This window comes from Rosa chinensis, chromosome 2, assembly GCF_002994745.2.
Source record: "Rosa chinensis cultivar Old Blush chromosome 2, RchiOBHm-V2, whole genome shotgun sequence".
Taxonomy (NCBI): domain Eukaryota; kingdom Viridiplantae; phylum Streptophyta; class Magnoliopsida; order Rosales; family Rosaceae; genus Rosa; species Rosa chinensis.
The window spans coordinates 41,538,937-41,559,586 of record NC_037089.1 but is presented as its reverse complement, the minus strand read 5'-3'; the positions used below and the strand labels follow the sequence as shown (position 1 = coordinate 41,559,586).

The window sequence follows — 20,650 nt, the reverse complement described above, 5'->3', positions numbered from 1 at the left end:
TCAGTATACTGATGCTGACTTCACTTAGAAGCAAGCGCTTTACACAAATGCTCCAAATTAGACATGTTACTACCTCATATGTCCCAATAAACCAATTACTGCCCCTCAATATTGCCACCCAATAAGCATTAAACCTGTTGGAAAATTGAACTTGTGCTATGTAAATGCAATTTTAATCATCCCAACAGTAAGAATCTGACATGTGAAAATAAAAATGTTTATTTGAGCCTGAATATAAACAATTACTGGTCCCTAATAAACCAATTACTTCCCCCCAGTATTGCTACCCAATAAGCATTAAACATGTTGGAAAATTGAACTTGTGCTATGTAAATGCAATTTTAATCATCCCAACAGTAAGAATCTGACATGTGAAAATAAAAATGTTTATTTAAGCCTGAATATAAACAATTACTGGCCCCAATAAAAAAGTTACTGCCACCCAATAGGCATTAAACCTGTTGGAAAATTGAACTTGTGCTATGTAAATGAAATTTTAATCATCCCAACAGTAAGAATCTGACATGTGAAAAGAAAAATGTTTATTTGAGCCTGAATATAAACAATTACTGGCCCCCAATAAATTAATTACTGCCCCCCAGTAGACAAAGTCAAAACCTAAAAACTCTCTACAGAAACATAAACTACTGCTGAACGAGAGGTTCAGTGCAGCTCAACTTGTTATGAGTGCCCATTTTGCCACAACGACCACAACGAATCAGATTCTTTTCAACCTCTCCAACCGACTTGAACCGCTTCACCCTAGGCCTCCCGGGGGGCCTCTTCGCAAGGGGATGTAATATACATTCAGAAGCAGAATCCGAAGAAGACATATCAACATTGGTTATCGGATGGATAGGAAAACTGTAGCTCTTCTTGAACATATCAACATGAAAGTACTTATCAATATAATCATATACATTTTCAGAAGCAGCTTGTAATGCAGCAAGGCCGTGAGGACAAGAAAAACAATTGATCTGCCATTTAACACATGAACATGCATGATCGGAAATGTTGACTACATATGAAAAGTCAGATCGAACCTCATAAACTCCAGGACTTGAATAATGGACACTGAAACGACGAGATTTCTCCATCTGCACCTTCAACCTTTCCTCCATTTTGGGAGTTAGTTCTGTGGTCCAACGTTCTGCCTCTTCCCTCCTTTTACCCGCCATCTCCATTTGTTTAATTCTTGTCTGGTCTAGCATACAATAGATTGGCATCAAACGCTAAATTGCAATCCAAGAGTTAAATGATTCAGCAATCCCATTAGCCATAATTCCATATCGACAGCTAGTATAAACTGTACGGCACCAATTTTCCACAGGCAATTCAGAAAGAAAAGGGTCAATAATATCGGCACCTCCAACTGCTCTAAGCAACCGCAAATTGAAACGGTATTCCTTCTGTGTAGATGAATATGCAACCTGAAAAAACTTCTGCTTTACATCTTCTATCAATTTTGAATTACCTTTACCCCTATATTTACTGGCAACGTTCGCCACAAAACAGATGAGGATTACCAGCAATAGAAACCTGCATAAACCAGATCACAGTAAAATCAGTCTACTGGGGGCCAATAATGTTGTTATTGAACGGCAGGACACTCTCACAACGTCGCACAGCAATGTAAAAATGATATCTATCACAATGAAAGAAACTAAAACAAGAAATATTAAGCATACAGATGAAACTATAACAAAAGCCAATATTACTGGGGGCCAATAATAAATTTATTGGGGGGGGGCAATAAACAATACAGTTACCTTGATTCCCATTCCTTCCAGTTGCAGACAGAATCTGCCCCTTGTAAATGCTTTTACCAAACGTTCCATCAACATACAACACTGGCAAACAGAATTGGAAGTCGTCTACACAACCTCCGTAAGCAACGAAAAGCCTCTGAAAACGATTTGTAGATGGTTCAACCTCCAACACAAAAGAAGAGGCAGGGTTACTCTGCAAAACGGTTTCCTTATACCAAGATAACTTGCTGAACGTGTCTGCATTGAAACCATAAATCGCTTCCTTGGCCCGATGCTTTGCTTTCAAGGCAACCTTGTATGAAATATCAAACCCATATGTTGATTTGAACTTGCTCATAATCTCCCTTGGCTTCAATGAAAGATTAAAGCTAACATCAGCAGCAATGCAAGTCTTGACAACCTTGGATCCCAAAAGCTTGTGTTTTTGAGTCCTAACTACACCCTTGCAAGTGTGAATATTATTCAACTCTGTGATATAAAGGCAACCATTGGCAGATGATGAAAAAGCACGAAGATGCCAATCACAACCTTCAGTTCCAACATTTGCACAGACTGCATGAATACGATCCAAATCATTTCTCAGGAATACAAACTCGAAATCAACTGCAATTGCATACTTCCTAAGCTTTTCATGGAGCTCAGCAGCGCCATGAAACTTATCCCCGACATTATGAATATAAGAACTCCACTCATCAGACAAATACGTCTTGTGAACTTCAGTCCTGAATGCATCACCCAAATAATCATCTTCATCAATAACTTCCGAACCACTATCCAGTGAACAGTTTCTCCTACAACCTCCCCCAATCTTTAAAACTGAAATATCAACACACTCTAGCCTATGTATTCTAGCATAGCAAAACAGCATCTGGAAATCACGATCATTACGCAGAACAGACTTCACAACCTGGAACTGAATATTGAAGCTCAACAATATCAGTTGGGGAAAACTGGAATGTACGGAAAATGTCTTCATACAACTCAGAGTAGCTCATGCATTGATTAAAAGGAATCATATAACTTTTGCCAGAGTACAGACACCTAGCAACCAGAGGATCAGCCATAGACCTGAGAAGAAAACACATGCAAACAAATCTATTATTAAACCTAAAACACATATTACTGCCCCCCCCCCCCAATAAACTGAATACTGCCCCCCAATAATGTAATCAAACCTACCAAAACGAAGTAGAAGCAGTACAAAACAACTTTTAAAATGATGAAAAGGATAAAAAAAACAACAATTACAACGACTTAATAACACATAAAAACATTACTGCCCCCCAATACACTAAATACTGGTCCCCAGTAATATAGTCAAAACAGCCACAAAAAATTTGTAAGACGTAATAAATTGAAATGCATTCAAATAAAAAATTAGTAAGCAACAATTATAGATACTAAAATATCGTTGAACAACATTATTGGCCCCCACTAGAAATATTACTGCCTCCCAAGAATATAATCAGAACTACCGCAACACTTCGGAAACAGCTCAACCGCAAAATCCAAACATGAATACACCAAAAGAAACACGAAATTAATACAGAAACTCAAAACTAACACAATGCACTCAAAAACACATGGAAGTTCAAAATCAAAATTACATAAACAATTCATAACAAAACAAACACCTGGAAGCTCTGATTCAGAAAAATCAGTTCGAAAATAAGACAACAATTCGTACAAAAAAATTCCTACAATCAAACATATTAAACAGAGATAAAAGCCAAACGGATTAGATAGAGGTAAAGCAACAAAAGCAAACCGCAGTGGAGGAACACAAAGAGCATCTGGATCACGATCCATGTGACAATCAAAGCAGCTCTAAATATAAATCGCGGGAGCTTCACACACCGAAATCGCCGTATAGCTTCAAAAACCGGAACCAGGGAGCTTCTCTCTCCTGTCTATATAAATCGCACAGCTCCTCTCTCTCTCTCTCTAAAATGATAGAGCTCCACACTCAAAACCCAGGGGGCTTCTCTCTCTACAGATACAGCCGAACATCTCTCACTAAAATCGGAGAGCTTCGCTCCCTAAATCATGTTTCTGTTACGATTTCAAAACGTTTCAGTTAGAGGTTTCAGTTATAGAGGGGCAAAAGCGTCCAGAAAATTGAATAAAACAGCCACGTGTTGAAAAAGTTGGGTAATTGGGGTTCAAAAATGAAAACTGATGATTAAAGGCATCTCAAACAGAGTAGCTAAACTCAATTTTTAGCTATATATAACTATTTCTAATGCAAAATTCAGCTCCAACAGACTAGTTATAGGTAAGTTAAAGTTAACTATAGCTAAAATGGTTAGCTATATTTAGCTAGAGTATCCTACATAGCTAAAGCAAAACTTATATTTCTCTCTCTTCTTTTGTCCACATGTAAGTTTACGATTTGGTAAAATATAGTTATTATTTACAAATAGCTATAATTGCTAAAGCAACATTGCTAAATCAATACCTATATTTCACAACTTTAGCTAAATTTAACTAAGAAACAATTTCTACTGTTGGAGATGCTTTAAGTGGGCAATCTCTTAGAGAGTTTGGGTAAATGAGGTTAAATGTCCCAGAAATTGGGTAAATGATCATTTTCCCTAATATTTAATTTATAGGATTGAGTGAAATTAGAATACACTTGACAGATAACAAGCGGGGAAGGTTGAAAAAAAAGGTAGATGAGAAAGGTTGCTACTTGCTAGCATTCCACACACACAAAAACCCTTTTCAATTTCCACACATGAGATTGTTGGCACCGAAGGTCTTTACAGTAATTTATTCGGTCATCTAAATTGTTCAGTGTAGCCGAAAAAACCCTGGAGCGAACAGAGGTTTGAGGCCTAGGGTTTTGCCATAATCGACCCGAGAGTTGGGAATCGGTAGGCATGGAAGTGCCAATCCTCGGCAGCGATTCACTGAAATGGATTGAGTTCCCTATTCCTTCTTCTAATGCCGCCACCGCCACCGCCACCGCCACCGCCACCGCCACCGCCACCGCCACCGCCACCGCCACCGCCACCGCCACCGCCGTTGCTGATACTTGTGCCCCTCTCACTCACGATTGCGCTTCTTCCATCGCCATTGGCGACCCTCCTACACATCTCATATGGTTCTTTCTCACTCTCTAACCTCTCTTTCAAATTTCTCCCACTTTCACAATCATTCAAATTTTTTTTCCGGCTATTTGTACCAGGAGAATCCACAAGCATCTCCCTCACTCTCTCGAATTACTTGAGCTCTCTGCTAACAAAGAATTTCCAAAACTCGGACTGCGAATCACTTTTCCACAAGCACTCTCTTCCTCCGTTTTTCTTTGCAAAAATGAGGTATTCACACTTTCAACTTCTCTTTTCTCACTGGGCTGCGTCGCCTACTCATATACATTATATGAATTTTGCAGATTGATGTCGGTTCCAGGAGCCACCCCTATTTGCTCTATGCATTGACCGTTGCCGGAGTCGCTTACCTTTTGAGACTTGGAACCGTCTCCAGTTATGCTTCCAACTCTGTTATTAGAGAGTTTAGCTTGCATCCCTACGGACCTATAACCAGTGCCGCAGCAACGCCAACCGGATGTCTTGTTGTAGGTCGGAATGATGGCTCACTTGCTTGCTTTCAACTCACACTTGAATCCACTGCTCCTGGTATTATCTTGCGGCTCTCTGATTCTTATAATCATTGAAATGCTCTTTAGTTTGCTGACATTGATTCCTATTAGTCTAATGTTTTCCCTCTGACAATGTCGGTTTGTATTCTGGATTTAGTAGCATGCTGCGCTCCCTTAATTCGAAATGTTCTTTCCTACTTCCATAGGTTTTCTGCAAGAGCTACGGGATGATCCAGGAATCGGTAGTTTGTGGGGTTTCATGTCAAGGTAGGTTCACTTAACTATATTACCCTCAACGTGCAATTTTTTGACATTTAGTTTGATAGCGTTTTGGTGTCATTCTGACCTTTTGTTTTCTTGATGAACTTTGAATCTAAGTATGCTCCCCAATTGTGTGATAGACTTGGCATTTGGATGCCAAAGACCAGAATATGCAGGCTATTTGTTTTTCTTCTCATATCTAATTCTCAGATTAGCAATTCTACCCTGCCCCATACCCAATTTTGGTTTGTGTGGGGGCGGGGCTTCAAAATTCCCCACCCCTTGGAGAAAATGATTTCCACATCTTTTGCACTGTGAAGAGAGAGTACTTATGTAAATTATGTTAATTTTTATCATCCAATGAAATAAGTTGGAATTACTTCAAATAATCAATCTGTGTATAGAATTTCCAGTTATCTGTTCATCAATATTTCATGTTTGGAATGTTATAGGTTAAATTACACATGTAGAGATAATGTAGTGACTGAACTAGGTGACTCCTCTTGAGAATGAACATCTGTAGTGCCTAAAATGGTAGTTCTGTTGTGTGTCATAGCATTTTCTGATAAGTAAGCAAACAAGTATCCCTAAAAACACGAGGATCACTTTATTCTGTTGCCTTTTAACCATATGATTTCTAGGCATATATTGTAACATGCCTTCTTAATTATTCTGTTCTATCCTAGGGCAATGATATTCAACAAATGGTAGATGAAAAATATATTGCAGGGGTAGGATGGTAGGCGCTGTGCAGGACTTGGCTATATCTATGGTTCATGGGAAACCACTTATATTCGTTATTCATACGGACGGGGTGTTACGAGTATGGGATATATCATTTCATAGCAGGCTCTTTTCCCATAAGATGAACAGTCTAACAATGGCAGGCAAGTACTACCATTTTCCTCAATTCTTTTTGTGATTGTTCTTATGTTGTCCTTAAGTAGTTGCTCATTACCACTTAATAAAAATAGAGATCTCTCAAACCAAAACTTCTTATATTTAATACCCTTGTATGGTACTTTTTGCACATGAATGAACTTCTTAGCATACACTTTATGTTTGTACAATAAGCACTTTATGCTGGAGAAATACTCTTAAGAGAATCATACTATGGTCAGCAGTTAAATCTGATAGGGATACGTTTAACAGGTATTTGGGTTTGCAGTGTCCAATGAATGTGCCTAGGATACTTGCTGACCAGTAACATGTTAATAACAGATGGGGTTTTTGGGGTTGTCTCATGTTTGGCGTATAATTATCGTATTCTGTTTTACAGTATAATTGTTAACAAGTTACTCATATTAAAGATTTGAAGGTATTGTAAACTGATATAAAAATTAGTCATCTTTATGTGTGCAATTAAGTGACCAATAATGATGGGGAAATGGCTGCAAAATGTTTTCTACAAAATTAATGTCTGTAGAAATCACAATTTTTAAATTATCTTTTTAAATGGGTAGAATTCGTGAGACATAATTTTCATGTCAAGTTCCATTTTGATGATTGATTATACTGATATTATGAAAAAAGGAAAACTGGGAAGCCTCATATGTGAATGAAGATTGGCTGTAAGAATGAATTTTGGAGACTATACAAATATATGTTAGTTTTCATGTATAGTTTACGAGAATGGCTACCTGTAGTGTTTGGGCTGGGATACCACAACATGTATCTGGTTGATTAACTTCGATGCATACTGAACCCCTCCACATGTTTTCTCTAAAATCAAAATCTTTCCAGGTTTTTATTTTTTATTCCACAAACAGATAACAAAGTCAATGAAGGCTAATTTTTATATTGACTTTAAAGTTATAGGTACCAGTAATATATGTGTGTGTGTCATCCCTCCTAGAACAACGTTCTGTTTCAGACCTTTCAACCAATCAATACGACCCCGGAGCGCAGCTTTTGCTAAAACGCGAGCAGTTTCTTGAAAACTTACTTTGGATATATACATATATTACTTGGTTTAATTAATTAAATCTGAAATTTCCTGGCATGGACTTTGGGCAATGAAATGATTTTCTCATGACCCAAAGGACTTTTGATGTTGGCTCATAGTTTGCATAGCTTTGTAAGGCTTTGTAAGACCATATGTTTCTTCAAATTTTCCCTTTGTTAATTCCATCATCTATGCTCTTCAGCAACAAGAAAATAAAATTTCAATAATCTATTGCATGTGTTATTCACCCTTATGTTCTCCAGTTAATCAGAACATTCTTGTTTATTCAAAATTGCAAAGTGATCCTTTACCCAAGTGTGTCCCCTTTTAAAATGACGAAACATTTTACTTTAATTTTATGATTTTCCCCCCTATTTTGTATGGTGCAGGAGCTGCATTGGTAAGGTTGTGGGTTGGTCAAGCTGACAATGATTCGAGCATAATTCCTTTGGCAATCTTGTACAGACATGATTCGGTATGGAGACACAATACTGCTGATAAGAATTTAAATTTTCTAATGAAGGCAAAATTTGAATGCAATATGTCTTCTATACCCTCCTTCATTGCCACGTTTTTTTGTAGATATGAGTGTTTCTATATATAGTAGTTGGTTAGGATTTTTCTATTTAACTTCTCCTCAACCTCAAGGTAAGCTTAACAAATAAAATATAAAAGAAATATGGAGATATTCAGAAAAGTCTGCTTGAAAAAAAAAAAGCAATATAGATATGTAAATTATATTTTGTATTTTATATCCCTATTGCTCGTAATTTTGTCCACATTTTCACATCTTATTATCATTCTGACATCCAAAAATGAATAGCATGCCCCTTTGCAAAGTTGACATCTCTAGGTTTAACGTTTATAAATGTTATTGAGATCCTTAATATCAAAATATTATTATTATTATTATTGTTATCGGCTGTATTGATGTTGGCCATTTGTGATTTGATGTTTTGTTTGGTTTGGAAGTGCACAGAAATATTAGTTGTGATCGTGGCCTACGTTTGGCCTGGTGCTTGTTTAGATGGTGGCGGCTTAATGTAAAAGCATTCAACTTCTTCATGAGTTCTTGCAATTCATGTTCTCTTTAAGCACCACATAACATAAGAGATCACATTCTAATATGATGTCCAAATGAGGCACGGCACCCACAGTATTTGGAATTCTTATTACTTCCCAGCTAGGGATCATTTCAAATTTCCTCAAGTTGACTTTTAGGATTAAAACTGCTTCAAAGCAACACACAGCAGAAACAATGGTGGATTACATATGCACCTCCCAAAAGATTAAAGTGGCAGTAGCTAAGAATTAGTGAAAATTTATCAATTTAGTATTAACTTATGGTTCAGTTCTGAACTGCAGATAGAAATCAGTAATATTCCTCTAGCATGACTTGATGTATCTTCTATATGCATTCAGTTACCCAGCCCTGATATTATATTTGCATTTTCTGCTTTTGTTTTTATTGATTCCTTGGTGATTTTGTGAAGGAAATGAGCTCAGAGACGATCTACGTATATAGCCTCCATTGTAACGTGGGAGACAGAATTGTTTTATCGATGGATCCTTCAGAACAAATTATTCCTATTGAGGAGGTAACAAATTTTCTTTTCGTCCATCCACTCTTTGTATTTAATAAGTTTTGTCTGTGTGGAGCTATATCTCTAACACCAAATGTGTTATCTATTTTCTTTTTCCATAGGATGGATGGATTGATGTCAAACTTATTTCCAACAAGATATGCATATTGAAAAATCAGGGACTGGTGCTTCACAAGTTGTTGCATACAAATGTCAACATGCAAGTGTACTCACTCCTATAAATTTTTAATTGACTGTGGTTTAACCATATTCTTAGTTTCCTTTTAAGTGTTTTAATCTCAACCCTTGATATTAACAAGATGGTAGGTGACCACGAACAGTACTCATTATGGATATCTATTTATCAGGAATTCTTCTCATTTTGTGTTTGGGTCCACTATACAGTGTACATGACTATTTTAAATATAGATCTCTTCCTTTCTTATTTGCATTTGTATTTGTAGGGTAGATGCAGTTTGTTATGCTTTGCAAGAGGACTTCGTTGCAGATCAACTCTTTCAAAGTTCTGAACATTCTTCGGATGACCTTCTTTTGATAACTCATTCAATATTTTCATCTTCAAAGGTATTCTGTCTGAGTCTTATATTTTTTGTTTGTAGACTAGCATCCTATATCCTTCATAGGATGGTCTGATTCCTGTTCGAGACTCAGATTTGCCCTGCTTGAAAATCTGGTGTACGTGTACAGATGAATTTGAGCTTGTTTGCAAGTATTGAGTAAAAAGAGGTGGTTAGGCTAGAATAAAGGTCATTATCAATTAAATAATTATGGCTCCAATTAGGACAATCAACATAATCAGGGAGGAAGACATTTTACTGACAACTCGTATTCTTTCCTACTTTTGCATATCTAATCTAATTTTGGTAACTTCAAAAAGAGTTTATCGAGATGACACAAAAATTTGGGATTAAGGGTTAGCATAAGAGGGTTGAGTTTAAACATATATGTAAAATAAAAATTTATGAGCTTTTGTAAGATGCATGCTTGTTCCAAGCAAGATGTTACTATATGTTGCAAATGTTGCTTACAATGCTTTGCTTGATGTGAATTTGTACAGGATCATATTCTACCCGTTGTATCTTCTATTTTCTTACGTAGGCTGCTTCTTCCTGGCATTCATCATAATGCTGCTTTGCGCACAACTTTGTTGGATTATAATAGGCACTGGACTGAGTCAGATTTCCACTCCTTAACTGCTGACGGTTTGAAGAAGGAAATTCTTTCCCTGATTGAACATGAGGTTTTCCTAGTGGTTTGAATTGATTCTTTCTCATACACACACACATGCACACACTGGAGGAGGGAGGGAATCACTTGGATTTAGTAACCAACTGATAAACTTTGTATATTGTGATAGGGTCTGACTGGTAATTCATCGTCAATATTTTGCTGCTGGAAAATTTTTTGTGCTCGCTATTTCCAGAACTGGTGCAAGAGCAATGCACCATGTGGCCTACTTGTTGATTCCTCAACCGGCACTGTTGGTTTAATTAGAAAGAGTTCAGTATCTCTTTTTCGTTCTTTGGAAGATATTGAGCGGGTTAATGATGGTATCTCACTGATCCTTTATGTGAAGTCGAGTTAATTCTTGCTTCTGTTTTTCAGAATTTTTTTTTGTTGTTTGATAGTTTGTCGTCTGTTAAGATATGGTTTCTTATATCCAAATTCATGCTTGATAGGCTCTTTGGATGAACTTGGCAATTTTCCAAGCTTTGGGTTGGATTCATTTGATGAGGCTCGTGATTGTGAGCTACTTGCTGAAATGCTCAGATGTGTCATTAACGTCAGCCAGCAATTGGGCAAAACAGCTTCTGCTATATTTTATGAATCACTCATTAGTGCACCACCAGTTATCTCATCTGAAGACATTATTCCGCGCCTATTGAAGATATTAGAAACTGGATATAGTTCAACAGCCGCAGTGCTTCATATATCAGATCTTGGACCTGATGTTGCCTGGGAGAAAAATCTAGCAGATCACAAAAATTTGAGGAAATTTTCAATTGACATGATGTTGTCTCTTCATGCTTTGCACGAGAAATCTGGCACATGGAGCCGTATTTTGAGTGTGATTGAGAACTATCTAAAGTATCTCATACCTCGGAAAATTATACAAAAATTTGATGCTGTAGTAGCATTGGATATCAATGCCTCCATCTTGGTCCAGGCCATGTCTCAAGTTGCAAAGGTTATGTTTGAGTCTGCACTGGATATTCATCTGTTTCTAAGCTATCTAGTAAGCATTAGTGGGCAGGTCAGTTTTTATTTAATCTTTTTACTTATTAAGTTTCTAAGTTCTTTCAGTTTTGGTAAAATAAAAGAAACTCTAACGAGCACTTTAATTTATTGAAACTAGAAATTCCCACACACCCAATGGGTGTGAGAGTAGAGGTAGTGATACGAAGATAGTAGATTGTCATGCAAATTTTAATTATTTATTTTTAATTTTTTTGCTATTTGTGGTTTGACATTTTTATCTGTAATCAGAAATTGGTATTCGAACTTATGTAAAAAGAAAAATCTGTTATGGTTGACAAACCCTCTTCTCTTATAGATAAGTGATGTATGTTCATAGATGTATGCTGCCTTTTTGTGTACCATGCATGTAGCCTGTTAGAGGTCTGTCCGGTTCAATGTATTCTTCATGGCCTTTGTTTTGATGAGGCTTTTTGTCCTTGTCCTTCCTCTTTTGGTTTTAGGGACAGTGTGAGACTGAAGTAATACCATAATTCATTAATAAATGAAGAGAATGTTTATTTATTTTTTGAAGCAATGAAGAGAATGTTAGTGCTTCAAGGTTTCCTATAAAAAAAAAATTCTTTAATGTTTTTCTGTAATACCAGGTGTGGGAATTTAAGTGCTTCTCTTGATAGTGTTACTTTGAAGACCAAATTTGTTCCATGAGTAGGATAACTAATTTATTTTTACACGTGATATGTACGACTTGATTGATGCGTTTATCATCAAATTTTTTCTTGATGTGTTTTTAATTGTAATTTCCTACTTTGGCTTCATTTAACTGATGAAAATGAACTTTGTGGCAGAGTTTAATTTTGCTCTTGTAAAGTGATTTGCTATCGAGCAATAGTTCATTGTGTTTGCACAAAAGTATCATACAAGTTTGTATTTTCCTGTGACCTGGTGATAGCTTATAATTGTGTGGTTTACCGCTAAACTAACTATCAACTTAGTAGTGAGGGTTGTTGGTGGTTGAAGGGGAACGATGGTGGTGGTCAATAAATTACTTCTCCTGGAAAATGGTCTACAGAGATCGAAAGGATAGGTGTTATATGGTTAATGATATTAGAAAACGAAAAGTAGGTAAAAAGGATTTGATGTTTATGTTTCATGATTTTACTGGGGTATATATTTCTGATCAGTTTGGTGACCAATGTCTAGAAGGGCTTATGAAAGGTTTAATGACTAGAACGATTTTGGCTTCGCAAGGCGTCTGTTACTGGATTTGGTGTTGGTGGCGAAAGAAGTGCTGGAAGAGTATTATATGAGAAAAGACGGAGGGTTTAATGACTTTATTCTCTAAGATTTATGTTGAAAGGGTGTACAACTGTTTGGATGGAGGATCTCTTGACCCGTCTTTCTTTTCCACATGTCAATTGATTAATAAGTTACTCTGATGCTTGCTTCCAAAACTTTAAAAGTTAATGTATAATGGTTTGCTGTCTATTCTCTTGCGTTTGGTATAGTTGACACTTCTGATATTATGTCTTACTCCATAGTTAGAGTCTTAACCTTCGGGGTGTGTGTGTGTGTTGTTGAATATGAGAGGAGAACATGGAGACATTGTGTTCCCTGAAAGTCAGCCAACTAAATACCACAAATAAAAGAGGGCTTCCACAACAAAGAACCAACTAAGACATTATAGCACTCCAATTTAATAGAATAGAATGAAAGATCAATCCAGTAAACTTCTAATAGATTTTTTTTTGCCCTTTCTTTTTGCATGCAGATCAATATGCTACATGATGATATATCCAAAATACAGCTTGAGTTGGTTCCGATGATTCAAGAAATCATTTATGAGTGGCTTCTCTTACATTTCTTTGCCACCACACCATCTGAATCAGCTGCAATTGAAGATTTCAGCTCTCAACTTTCATTGTTACAAATTGGTATGTTAATGCCATTGCTGGATCCTTTATAGGCTTTTAGCTAGTGTCGCTAGATTTATTGTTGCCCTGATGATTATCCAACGTTAATGGTTCAGATAGCAACACAGGCAGAAGATCATGGAATGAGAAGCTTGGGAAGTGCGAGTTCACTCTGGCTTTTATATTCTTACTTAATGTTAGAAGTTCCTCCAAAGACCAGAGCCACTTTTGTTCAAGAAGCATATCAAATGTTCAGGACATAATTGATTCAATACGAGAATTTGCTAGCTGGATCATGTGGGGCCAGAATAGGGAATCCCTTACTGTCCTGAGGCGTGCAGCGGATCTTGCATTGATCCTGCTAAGGCACGGGCAGTATGATGCTGTTGAGGTTATTTCTCTACATACAGTTTCCTACTAGTAGCTGAGCTTTTCTTGTTCACGAATGCTTTGTTGAACTATGTACTTACTTCAACTGTTATTTATGTACTGTGTAAAGCACCTACTCACTATTGTGGAGGCACATTTACAAAAGGAGAAGACTTCTCATCGTGTTCAAGCTACAGATGGCGGATGGTGCATACTGCATCATCTTTTAGGATGCTGTTATCTTGCTCAAGCACATCGTGGATTACATGGGGTCCTGAAAGAGAGGAAAGTTCATGAAGCTGTATGTTGTTTCTTCAGGTATTGTTTTCTGTGTTCTCTATCTATCATTTAATACCTCGCCTAGCGAGTTACCCCCTTAAAGTGGCTTTGGATTTTTTTTTTTTTTCCAAAACGAAACAGCTTTTATTGATCAGATCATAAAAACGATTATACAACAAAGAGTTATTTATTTTGGCCTTGATTATATTCCTCATGTCACCTCTTGCGTATATTGCAGTGAATTTTCATATTTACACTGAATCTTTAAATCTGTTGAGAAAATCTTATTGAGAAAAGAATAATGGCAAACACTGGGATATTGTTGGAATGTGGTCATATTTTTATTGACGTTGTTTGGGCTGTAGCATATGAAACACTCTGAATTAATAGAATAGGGAGCACATACACACATTTTTGTTTGTGTATTAGGCCCCTTCCATTAAATCTCTGCACATAAGCTATAGAAGAAAAAATTATCAACAATCAGTCCAGCTCCTATTCTCAGAAAAGTTCATTAATGGATATCAAGCTGTAGAGGTGCAAAATAAATCTATGACTTTATAATTCCATATAGAGAGCTGCTTGGTGTGCATTTAAACTATTCTACAGCTTACTCCTATTCTATTACCCATTACTTGAATGTGCATGTGATAAAGAAAAAGCTTCTAGTTTTTAGCATTTGCCTCAACAGCTCTACTCTTGATCGTAGTAAGAATGAAAAGGTTTATTGTTAAACCAGAAAAGAGGGGAAAATAATGTGCATGCAAAGGAAATAGTGAAGGTTCTATTAAAATAATCACGTGTAATGCTGTGGTTTGCACTTGCGATCATTAAAGTTCTAATTTTCAAATGCTCATTTACTTAACTCTGATGAAAATATACAATGTAATTTATCTATTCAGAGCTGCATCTGGAAATGGCTCAGCTCAGGCTTTACAAAGCTTGCCTCAGGAAGCGGGGTTGCCACATCTTGGCATCGGTGAGTTTGTTGTCTTTATGCATTAAACAATAATTAATGCTATGAATTTTGTTTTTATTTTTTGCTGTTTCCTTTGCCTTGCCTTTCTTTGGTTCAGATGGTAGCATATCAGATGCTGCATGGAAGCTCCATTACTATCAGTGGGCAATGCAGATATTTGAGCAATATAATATTAGTGAAGGTGCATGTCAGTTTGCTCTTGCTGCGCTTGAGCAAGTTGAGGAAGCGTATAGTGCAAACACTGAGTCCCATGACAGAGCTCCATTTGATGAATCAGTATCTACCATTAAAGGAAGACTTTGGGCACATGTTTGCAAGTTTACTTTAGATCTCAATCTCTTTTATGATGCGTACTGTGCAATAATTTCAAATCCAGATGAGGAGAGCAAGCACATCTGGTTGAGGCGTCTTATAATTGTTCTTTATGAACGTGGTGCCATAAAGGTATCCAATTGCATTCCTAATTCATCCTTGTTTGCTTTCAACAGTTTTTTCTTTCTAGTTTACTAGTTTGAGTACGGATCCCACAAATTAAATTAAGGGATTGAGGGATTGCGGCAGCTGATTTCTTATTTCCACTTGAGCTTGCAACATATCACTGGCTATTTCTTATATAAATTTTTTCTTCTGTTGTCATTGATCGCAGATTCTTTGTGGTGGTCAGCTACCATTCATTGGTCTTACAGAGAAGGTAGAACAAGAGCTTCCATGGAAGGTATAACTTAGTAAGACCTGCTGGGTATTGTGTTTTAATATAGATTCGTGTGTTTTTTTTTTTTTGGTCCCGGTGATCATTTTTCTTTCTTTTAATCAAATATGCAGGCAGAGCGGTCAGACATTTTAGCGAGGCCAAACTTATATAAGTTGCTTTATGCATTTGAAATGCATCGGCATAACTGGCGAAAAGCAGCAAGCTACATGTACCTTTATTCTGCTCGTTTGAGAACTGAAACATCTCTGAAAGGGTACCAGCAATTGTGGCGAGCACTGAAGGAGATACTGAATGGGCTCTCTGCTGCTATCAACGCACTTCATCTTGTTCATCCAGCATATGCTTGGATTGATCCTCTCCTTGAGAGAAATGCTATTCACAATGAGCAGTATCCAAGTAAAAAGGCTAGAATAACAATTGAAGACCAGTGTAAGTGATGGAACAGCCAATAAATTTTGTTTTTATTTTTCTTATCTTCAGATCATGATTACCATGCATATTTTGATAAACTATATACCTATAGTTTTGATCCTCAATTTTCTGAGCAATAGAATAAAGGCTCACCAACTATTGGATCAAAATTCAATGGCTGATATTGAAAACACTAATTACTACAATTCTATATTTTATTCTTTTGTATGGAATGCTTGCCTCACCAGTAAGATATCACTTTTTGAGAAGAGATAATGAATGTACGCACAAAATAGGATACATGAATTCACACACGGAATCCTTCAAGTTGCGCAATTCGAAGGATCCCTTACTGGAAGGCCCTGGACATTTATGTGTGCGTGTTTGTGAATATATAGATTGTTTGTATAAAACTTTCTAATCTAGTGCCTTTTTTTTGTATTGCAGCAGCAAGCAATGATGTTGATCCTCAAAGTTGGAAATCTTATATAGATATTCAGAAAATTGAAAACGAGTTTGTGCTTACTTCAGCAGAATATTTGCTTTCACTAGCACATGTCAAATGGACAAATACAGGTAACTGATTTTCTGCTAATTAGGTTATATACTTTTTCAAGCAATTAACCTGAGATGACCATAAACCATAATCCCTACTTTTTATGTACAAAGAAAAGGAATTAGTACAATTATATATAATATATATATATATATATATATATATATGTACCTACTTGAGGGAAAAAAGAAGAAGAAGAAGAAGAAGAAGAAGAATGAGTCATTTCTTTCCTAGTCTCTCCCTACTCTGTGTTTTTCCACCCTGCTATCCAAGCATTCGGGAGGGAAAGATAGATAACAAATAAGTGACTACCCACTAGTGATCTAAATAGTCAAAAACTTTCTTGGAAATCTTCCAAACCTCTTCTTAGCTTTTGTCTTCAAGGTCTTGAAGAATAAATGAAGCACAACTACAACTTCATGAACAAGATCTAAAGCTCTGCTATAGAAACTTGCCTTGAATGTTATGTAAGCTTGGGGTATGGGGTTATGGACTGATAGTAATCATGTCCTCTTCTGTTTACAGCAGTATAATAACACTGTCAGAATTAAACCCAACCCGCCCCCCCCCCCCCCCCCCCCCCCCCCAAACCAAAAAAAACCTGTCACTGTTGCGAACAAGTGATCATAGTTTATTCATCACATGGTTAGCAGCAATCATAAATTGTCTTTCCTTTGCCATTGATCATATTCTAAATCAACCCTAGGAGGAAAATAATCCAGCAAAGAACAGCTTTTACAAGCTCTCCTAGGTATATTACCCATCCCATTCCTTTGTGAGTCGGCCAATATGTCCCAACCTATCTGAGCACTCATCTTAACTCAGAGAGTGATCCAATGCTTGAAGTAGGAATCTTGTTGTCTACATCTTATGGTTTGGCTTGAAGAATTTTGTCGGAAATGTTTGCTTTGCCTTCTTAATTCACTTTTTATTGTTGTGATTATATTTTATTCTTTTCTTCAAGTTGAAACCTCCTTGATTTCTTTCAGGAACCCAGAAAGCACCATTGGAGTTGGTTGATCTCTTGATCCAGACAAATCTATATGATATGGCATTTACAGTTCTCTTAAGATTCTTCAAAGGTTCAGAGTTAAAGAGGTACATGTCTATATTATTTACTATTACAACTATGTATTTCCTTTATATGCATTAAATGTAACCTGAGGTTGACTTTTTTTCAGGGGATTGGAAAGAGTTTTCTCTGCTATGTCACTAAAATGCTGTCCGCATATAGTTAATTCGTCAAGGGTCGGGTAAGATTAGTCTATGCCATGGCATGCAATTGGGTGCAATACTTTTAATTTTTGCTCAATCGGGATCTTGTAATAGTTACTTTGTTTTACAGCTAGGCTACACAATTCTTAAAATTGAAACTAAATGATGCATTTCATTACTTTCAGGGATGATTCCACAACACAGGGTCTTCTGTTGACTTCTTCAAAGGATGAAGTGATCGTTCATGGTTCACCAGATACAAGTTCAGCAAATCAACAATCCAGTGGAATTAATCAATGGGGAACTCTCGAGCTCTATCTTGTGCGTATCTTCTGCATCTTTTTACTTCTCCATGTTTGGTTCATAAGATGAAAAATCAATTTTCCAAATTTGGGATTTGAAATGGGTTATAACACAACATGTTACTGGCGAAAGTTTTGCTTTTAATTTATGCCCCAAAAAAAAAAACATGAAGTAAACGGGATTATGATTCCAATCCATAAGAGTATTTGGTTCTTGGTTTTTATTTGAGGTGTGATCAGCTTCTGAAATTTAAGTGTTTTAGTATCCTAATGTGATTAGAGGTGTACAATGTTTATATTTTATACCCTCTTAGGTTGTGAACTAATGATATTCTCAACACAAATGTTGGTGAAAGGTTGGCTACCTTCTTTCTTTGTCAAACTAGTCATATAAATGTATTAAATGAAATCGGGACAATGTATGGATATTCCATATTACAGGGTAATGTGTTTTGTTTATTCTTCATGTTCTCCTTGTTCTCTCTCTTTGCCACCTATATGTAATTTTCTTTGTATTTTAAATTGTTATACATTCACAATATGCAGGACCGATATAAAGTCTTCCATGCACGTCTACCATTTATTGTTGCTGAAACTCTTCTTCGTACGGATTCTCAAATCGAACTGCCTCTTTGGTTGGTTAAATTATTCAAGGTAACTCTATACGCTGAACCGGACCAAAAAGATACTCTGTATGCTGTATATGCAATGTAGTTCATCGATTTCCAATTAACTATGTTTTCTTATTCTTTCTTAATGGGATAGCTTTAAAAGACACATTCTCTTAACGTGATAGCCTTATGACATGCACTTGACTGTTGACAGGATGGCAGGAGGGAAAAGACATTGGGGATGACTGGCCAAGAATCAAGTCCGGCATTATTATTTCAACTATATGTTGATTATGGTCGATATAGAGAAGCTACGAATCTGTTGCTTGAGTACATAGGTTCTTTAGCATCCATGGTAAAGTCCATCCTTCTCTTTTCTATCTTAAGCTTATTATCTGTACCTATGTTATGTCATTGGATATATGAATATAGAAACTTGATCAAAGTGACACACAAATGTAGGTGTTGCTTTCATGTTGTTTATTTTGCTTTAAGTATAGGATATTTATGTCCATGATTATTTGATCTTGAGATATCAGTAGATATATCATACATTGGTGGGTCATTGTGGGGTACTTGGACGAACTTGAAAGGGCACTGTCACATTGAATATGTAAAGAGCTTTCAATAGCTCACAAAGTGGTAGAAAATGGGTATCTTGAGTCACCCACCAGTTAATTGGCCATTATTTCCTTATGCTGAATAGGCATTATAGCAAGTGTGTATGATTCCTGTCAGTAGTTTAACTTGAGATGTTTCCGTTAACAGAGACCAGCCAACATCATTAATCGTAAAAGACCATTTGGAGTTTGGTTTCCATATACAACAATTCAGCGCCTCTGGTGCCGACTCGAGGAAATGATAAATTCAGGTCACATGGTAGATCAATGTAAGCAGCTCAAGGATTTGCTACATGGAGCTTTGCTGAAACATCTCCAACTGGTAATCTATATTTTCAATCTACAGCTACTCGAGGATGGACATTTAGCCTTGTCGTGTATGAAATGCCCAACATCTTTCACCTGTTGTTTTTCAGGTAAAAGTGGACTCGGAAGATGCACTCGAGTCATTTCAGAAAATAAGATGAAAACACTTTGGATGCAATCTCGAGCGTCATTTGCTGTAAAGATATGCATCAGCTATCACCTGGCAAGTGCCGCAAGTCCAACAAGGCAGTAGTGGGCCTCCTCCTAACACAGAATAGAAAATGCCCGACTCTTGGTACTCATCAGGGTAATTGAACTCTTGTAAGGCTGAGAAACACTAGAACTAGATATAACAAATTGTATTTTCGGTTCCAGCAAATTGGTTAGCCATTGAATTCTAATAGACAATCGGAGAAGATGGTGCTGATAAACCAAGACGAGCTGTTTGTATTAGACGGCAGGGAACCCACTTTCTGTGCTTTTTGTTGGTGATTGAAAACTCAGAGGTTATCACCATGCAAAGTGATTGACATCTTCCCCCCGCCCTTTCTACATGTATATATACACATTACATCTTGAAACCTATATTAAATAGAGATGGGGAATATATTACATGATAATTAGTGAACTTGTTTATACTGGTAACAAGCACTTTATCTCGTTGGTAGAATGAAAGTTGATGCATCTTAATCTACAAAATACATACTCTGCAACCCGCGCGTGCTTCTTTCTTATAAATATGTATATCAATGAAATGGATTCCAGACATCAGCTTTCTGTTGTTCTTAAGTAATTTTTCTTCCTTAAACATCACATTATGTCGGTTGCAATTTTGCAATGAGCACGCAAACAATTGTACAAAAATGATTTAAATTGCTGTGCAGACTTTTCCCTTAGAAATTTTTGTTTACTTTTCTTGTCCAATCCCTGTTTAAACTATGATTTCTAATCCAATTTGTGCATATCCCTGAATGGTAGGCTGGAAGAGGGACGAACCC

General features: G+C 36.7%; 2 protein-coding genes across 7 annotated transcripts; one reads left to right on the top strand and one right to left on the bottom strand.

The window, feature by feature from the left end:
* Window positions 1-644: 644 nt before the first annotated feature.
* Window positions 645-2,745, bottom strand: LOC121051241. The gene is made up of 2 exons (XM_040513403.1): window positions 2,256-2,745; window positions 645-913 (listed from the first exon to the last, which is right to left on the bottom strand). Exons 1-2 carry the CDS (start codon window positions 2,743-2,745, stop codon window positions 645-647), a joined length of 759 nt encoding a protein of 252 aa, XP_040369337.1.
* Window positions 2,746-4,393: 1,648 nt separating this feature from the next.
* Window positions 4,394-20,290, top strand: LOC112186880 (nuclear pore complex protein NUP160). Of its 6 annotated transcripts, none has more exons than XM_040514225.1 (28): window positions 4,396-4,718; window positions 4,779-4,875; window positions 4,960-5,092; window positions 5,167-5,410; window positions 5,580-5,640; window positions 6,364-6,521; window positions 7,969-8,054; window positions 9,073-9,177; window positions 9,285-9,388; window positions 9,627-9,747; window positions 10,241-10,423; window positions 10,541-10,733; window positions 10,863-11,437; window positions 13,151-13,313; window positions 13,409-13,683; window positions 13,792-13,979; window positions 14,843-14,919; window positions 15,017-15,363; window positions 15,566-15,634; window positions 15,742-16,060; window positions 16,490-16,618; window positions 17,588-17,696; window positions 17,780-17,851; window positions 17,999-18,134; window positions 18,662-18,769; window positions 18,941-19,081; window positions 19,495-19,668; window positions 19,763-20,290. In XM_040514225.1, the coding sequence occupies exons 1-28, from the start codon at window positions 4,652-4,654 to the stop codon at window positions 19,811-19,813; spliced, it is 4,485 nt and encodes a 1,494-aa protein (XP_040370159.1). In that variant the 5' UTR covers window positions 4,396-4,651; the 3' UTR covers window positions 19,814-20,290. The 6 variants fall into 6 exon arrangements, with proteins under 6 accessions (XP_040370155.1, XP_040370159.1, XP_040370157.1 ...); XM_040514223.1 differs by having other exon boundaries at window positions 4,773-4,875; XM_040514221.1 differs by having other exon boundaries at window positions 4,394-4,875; window positions 16,493-16,618.
* Window positions 20,291-20,650: the final 360 nt, after the last annotated feature.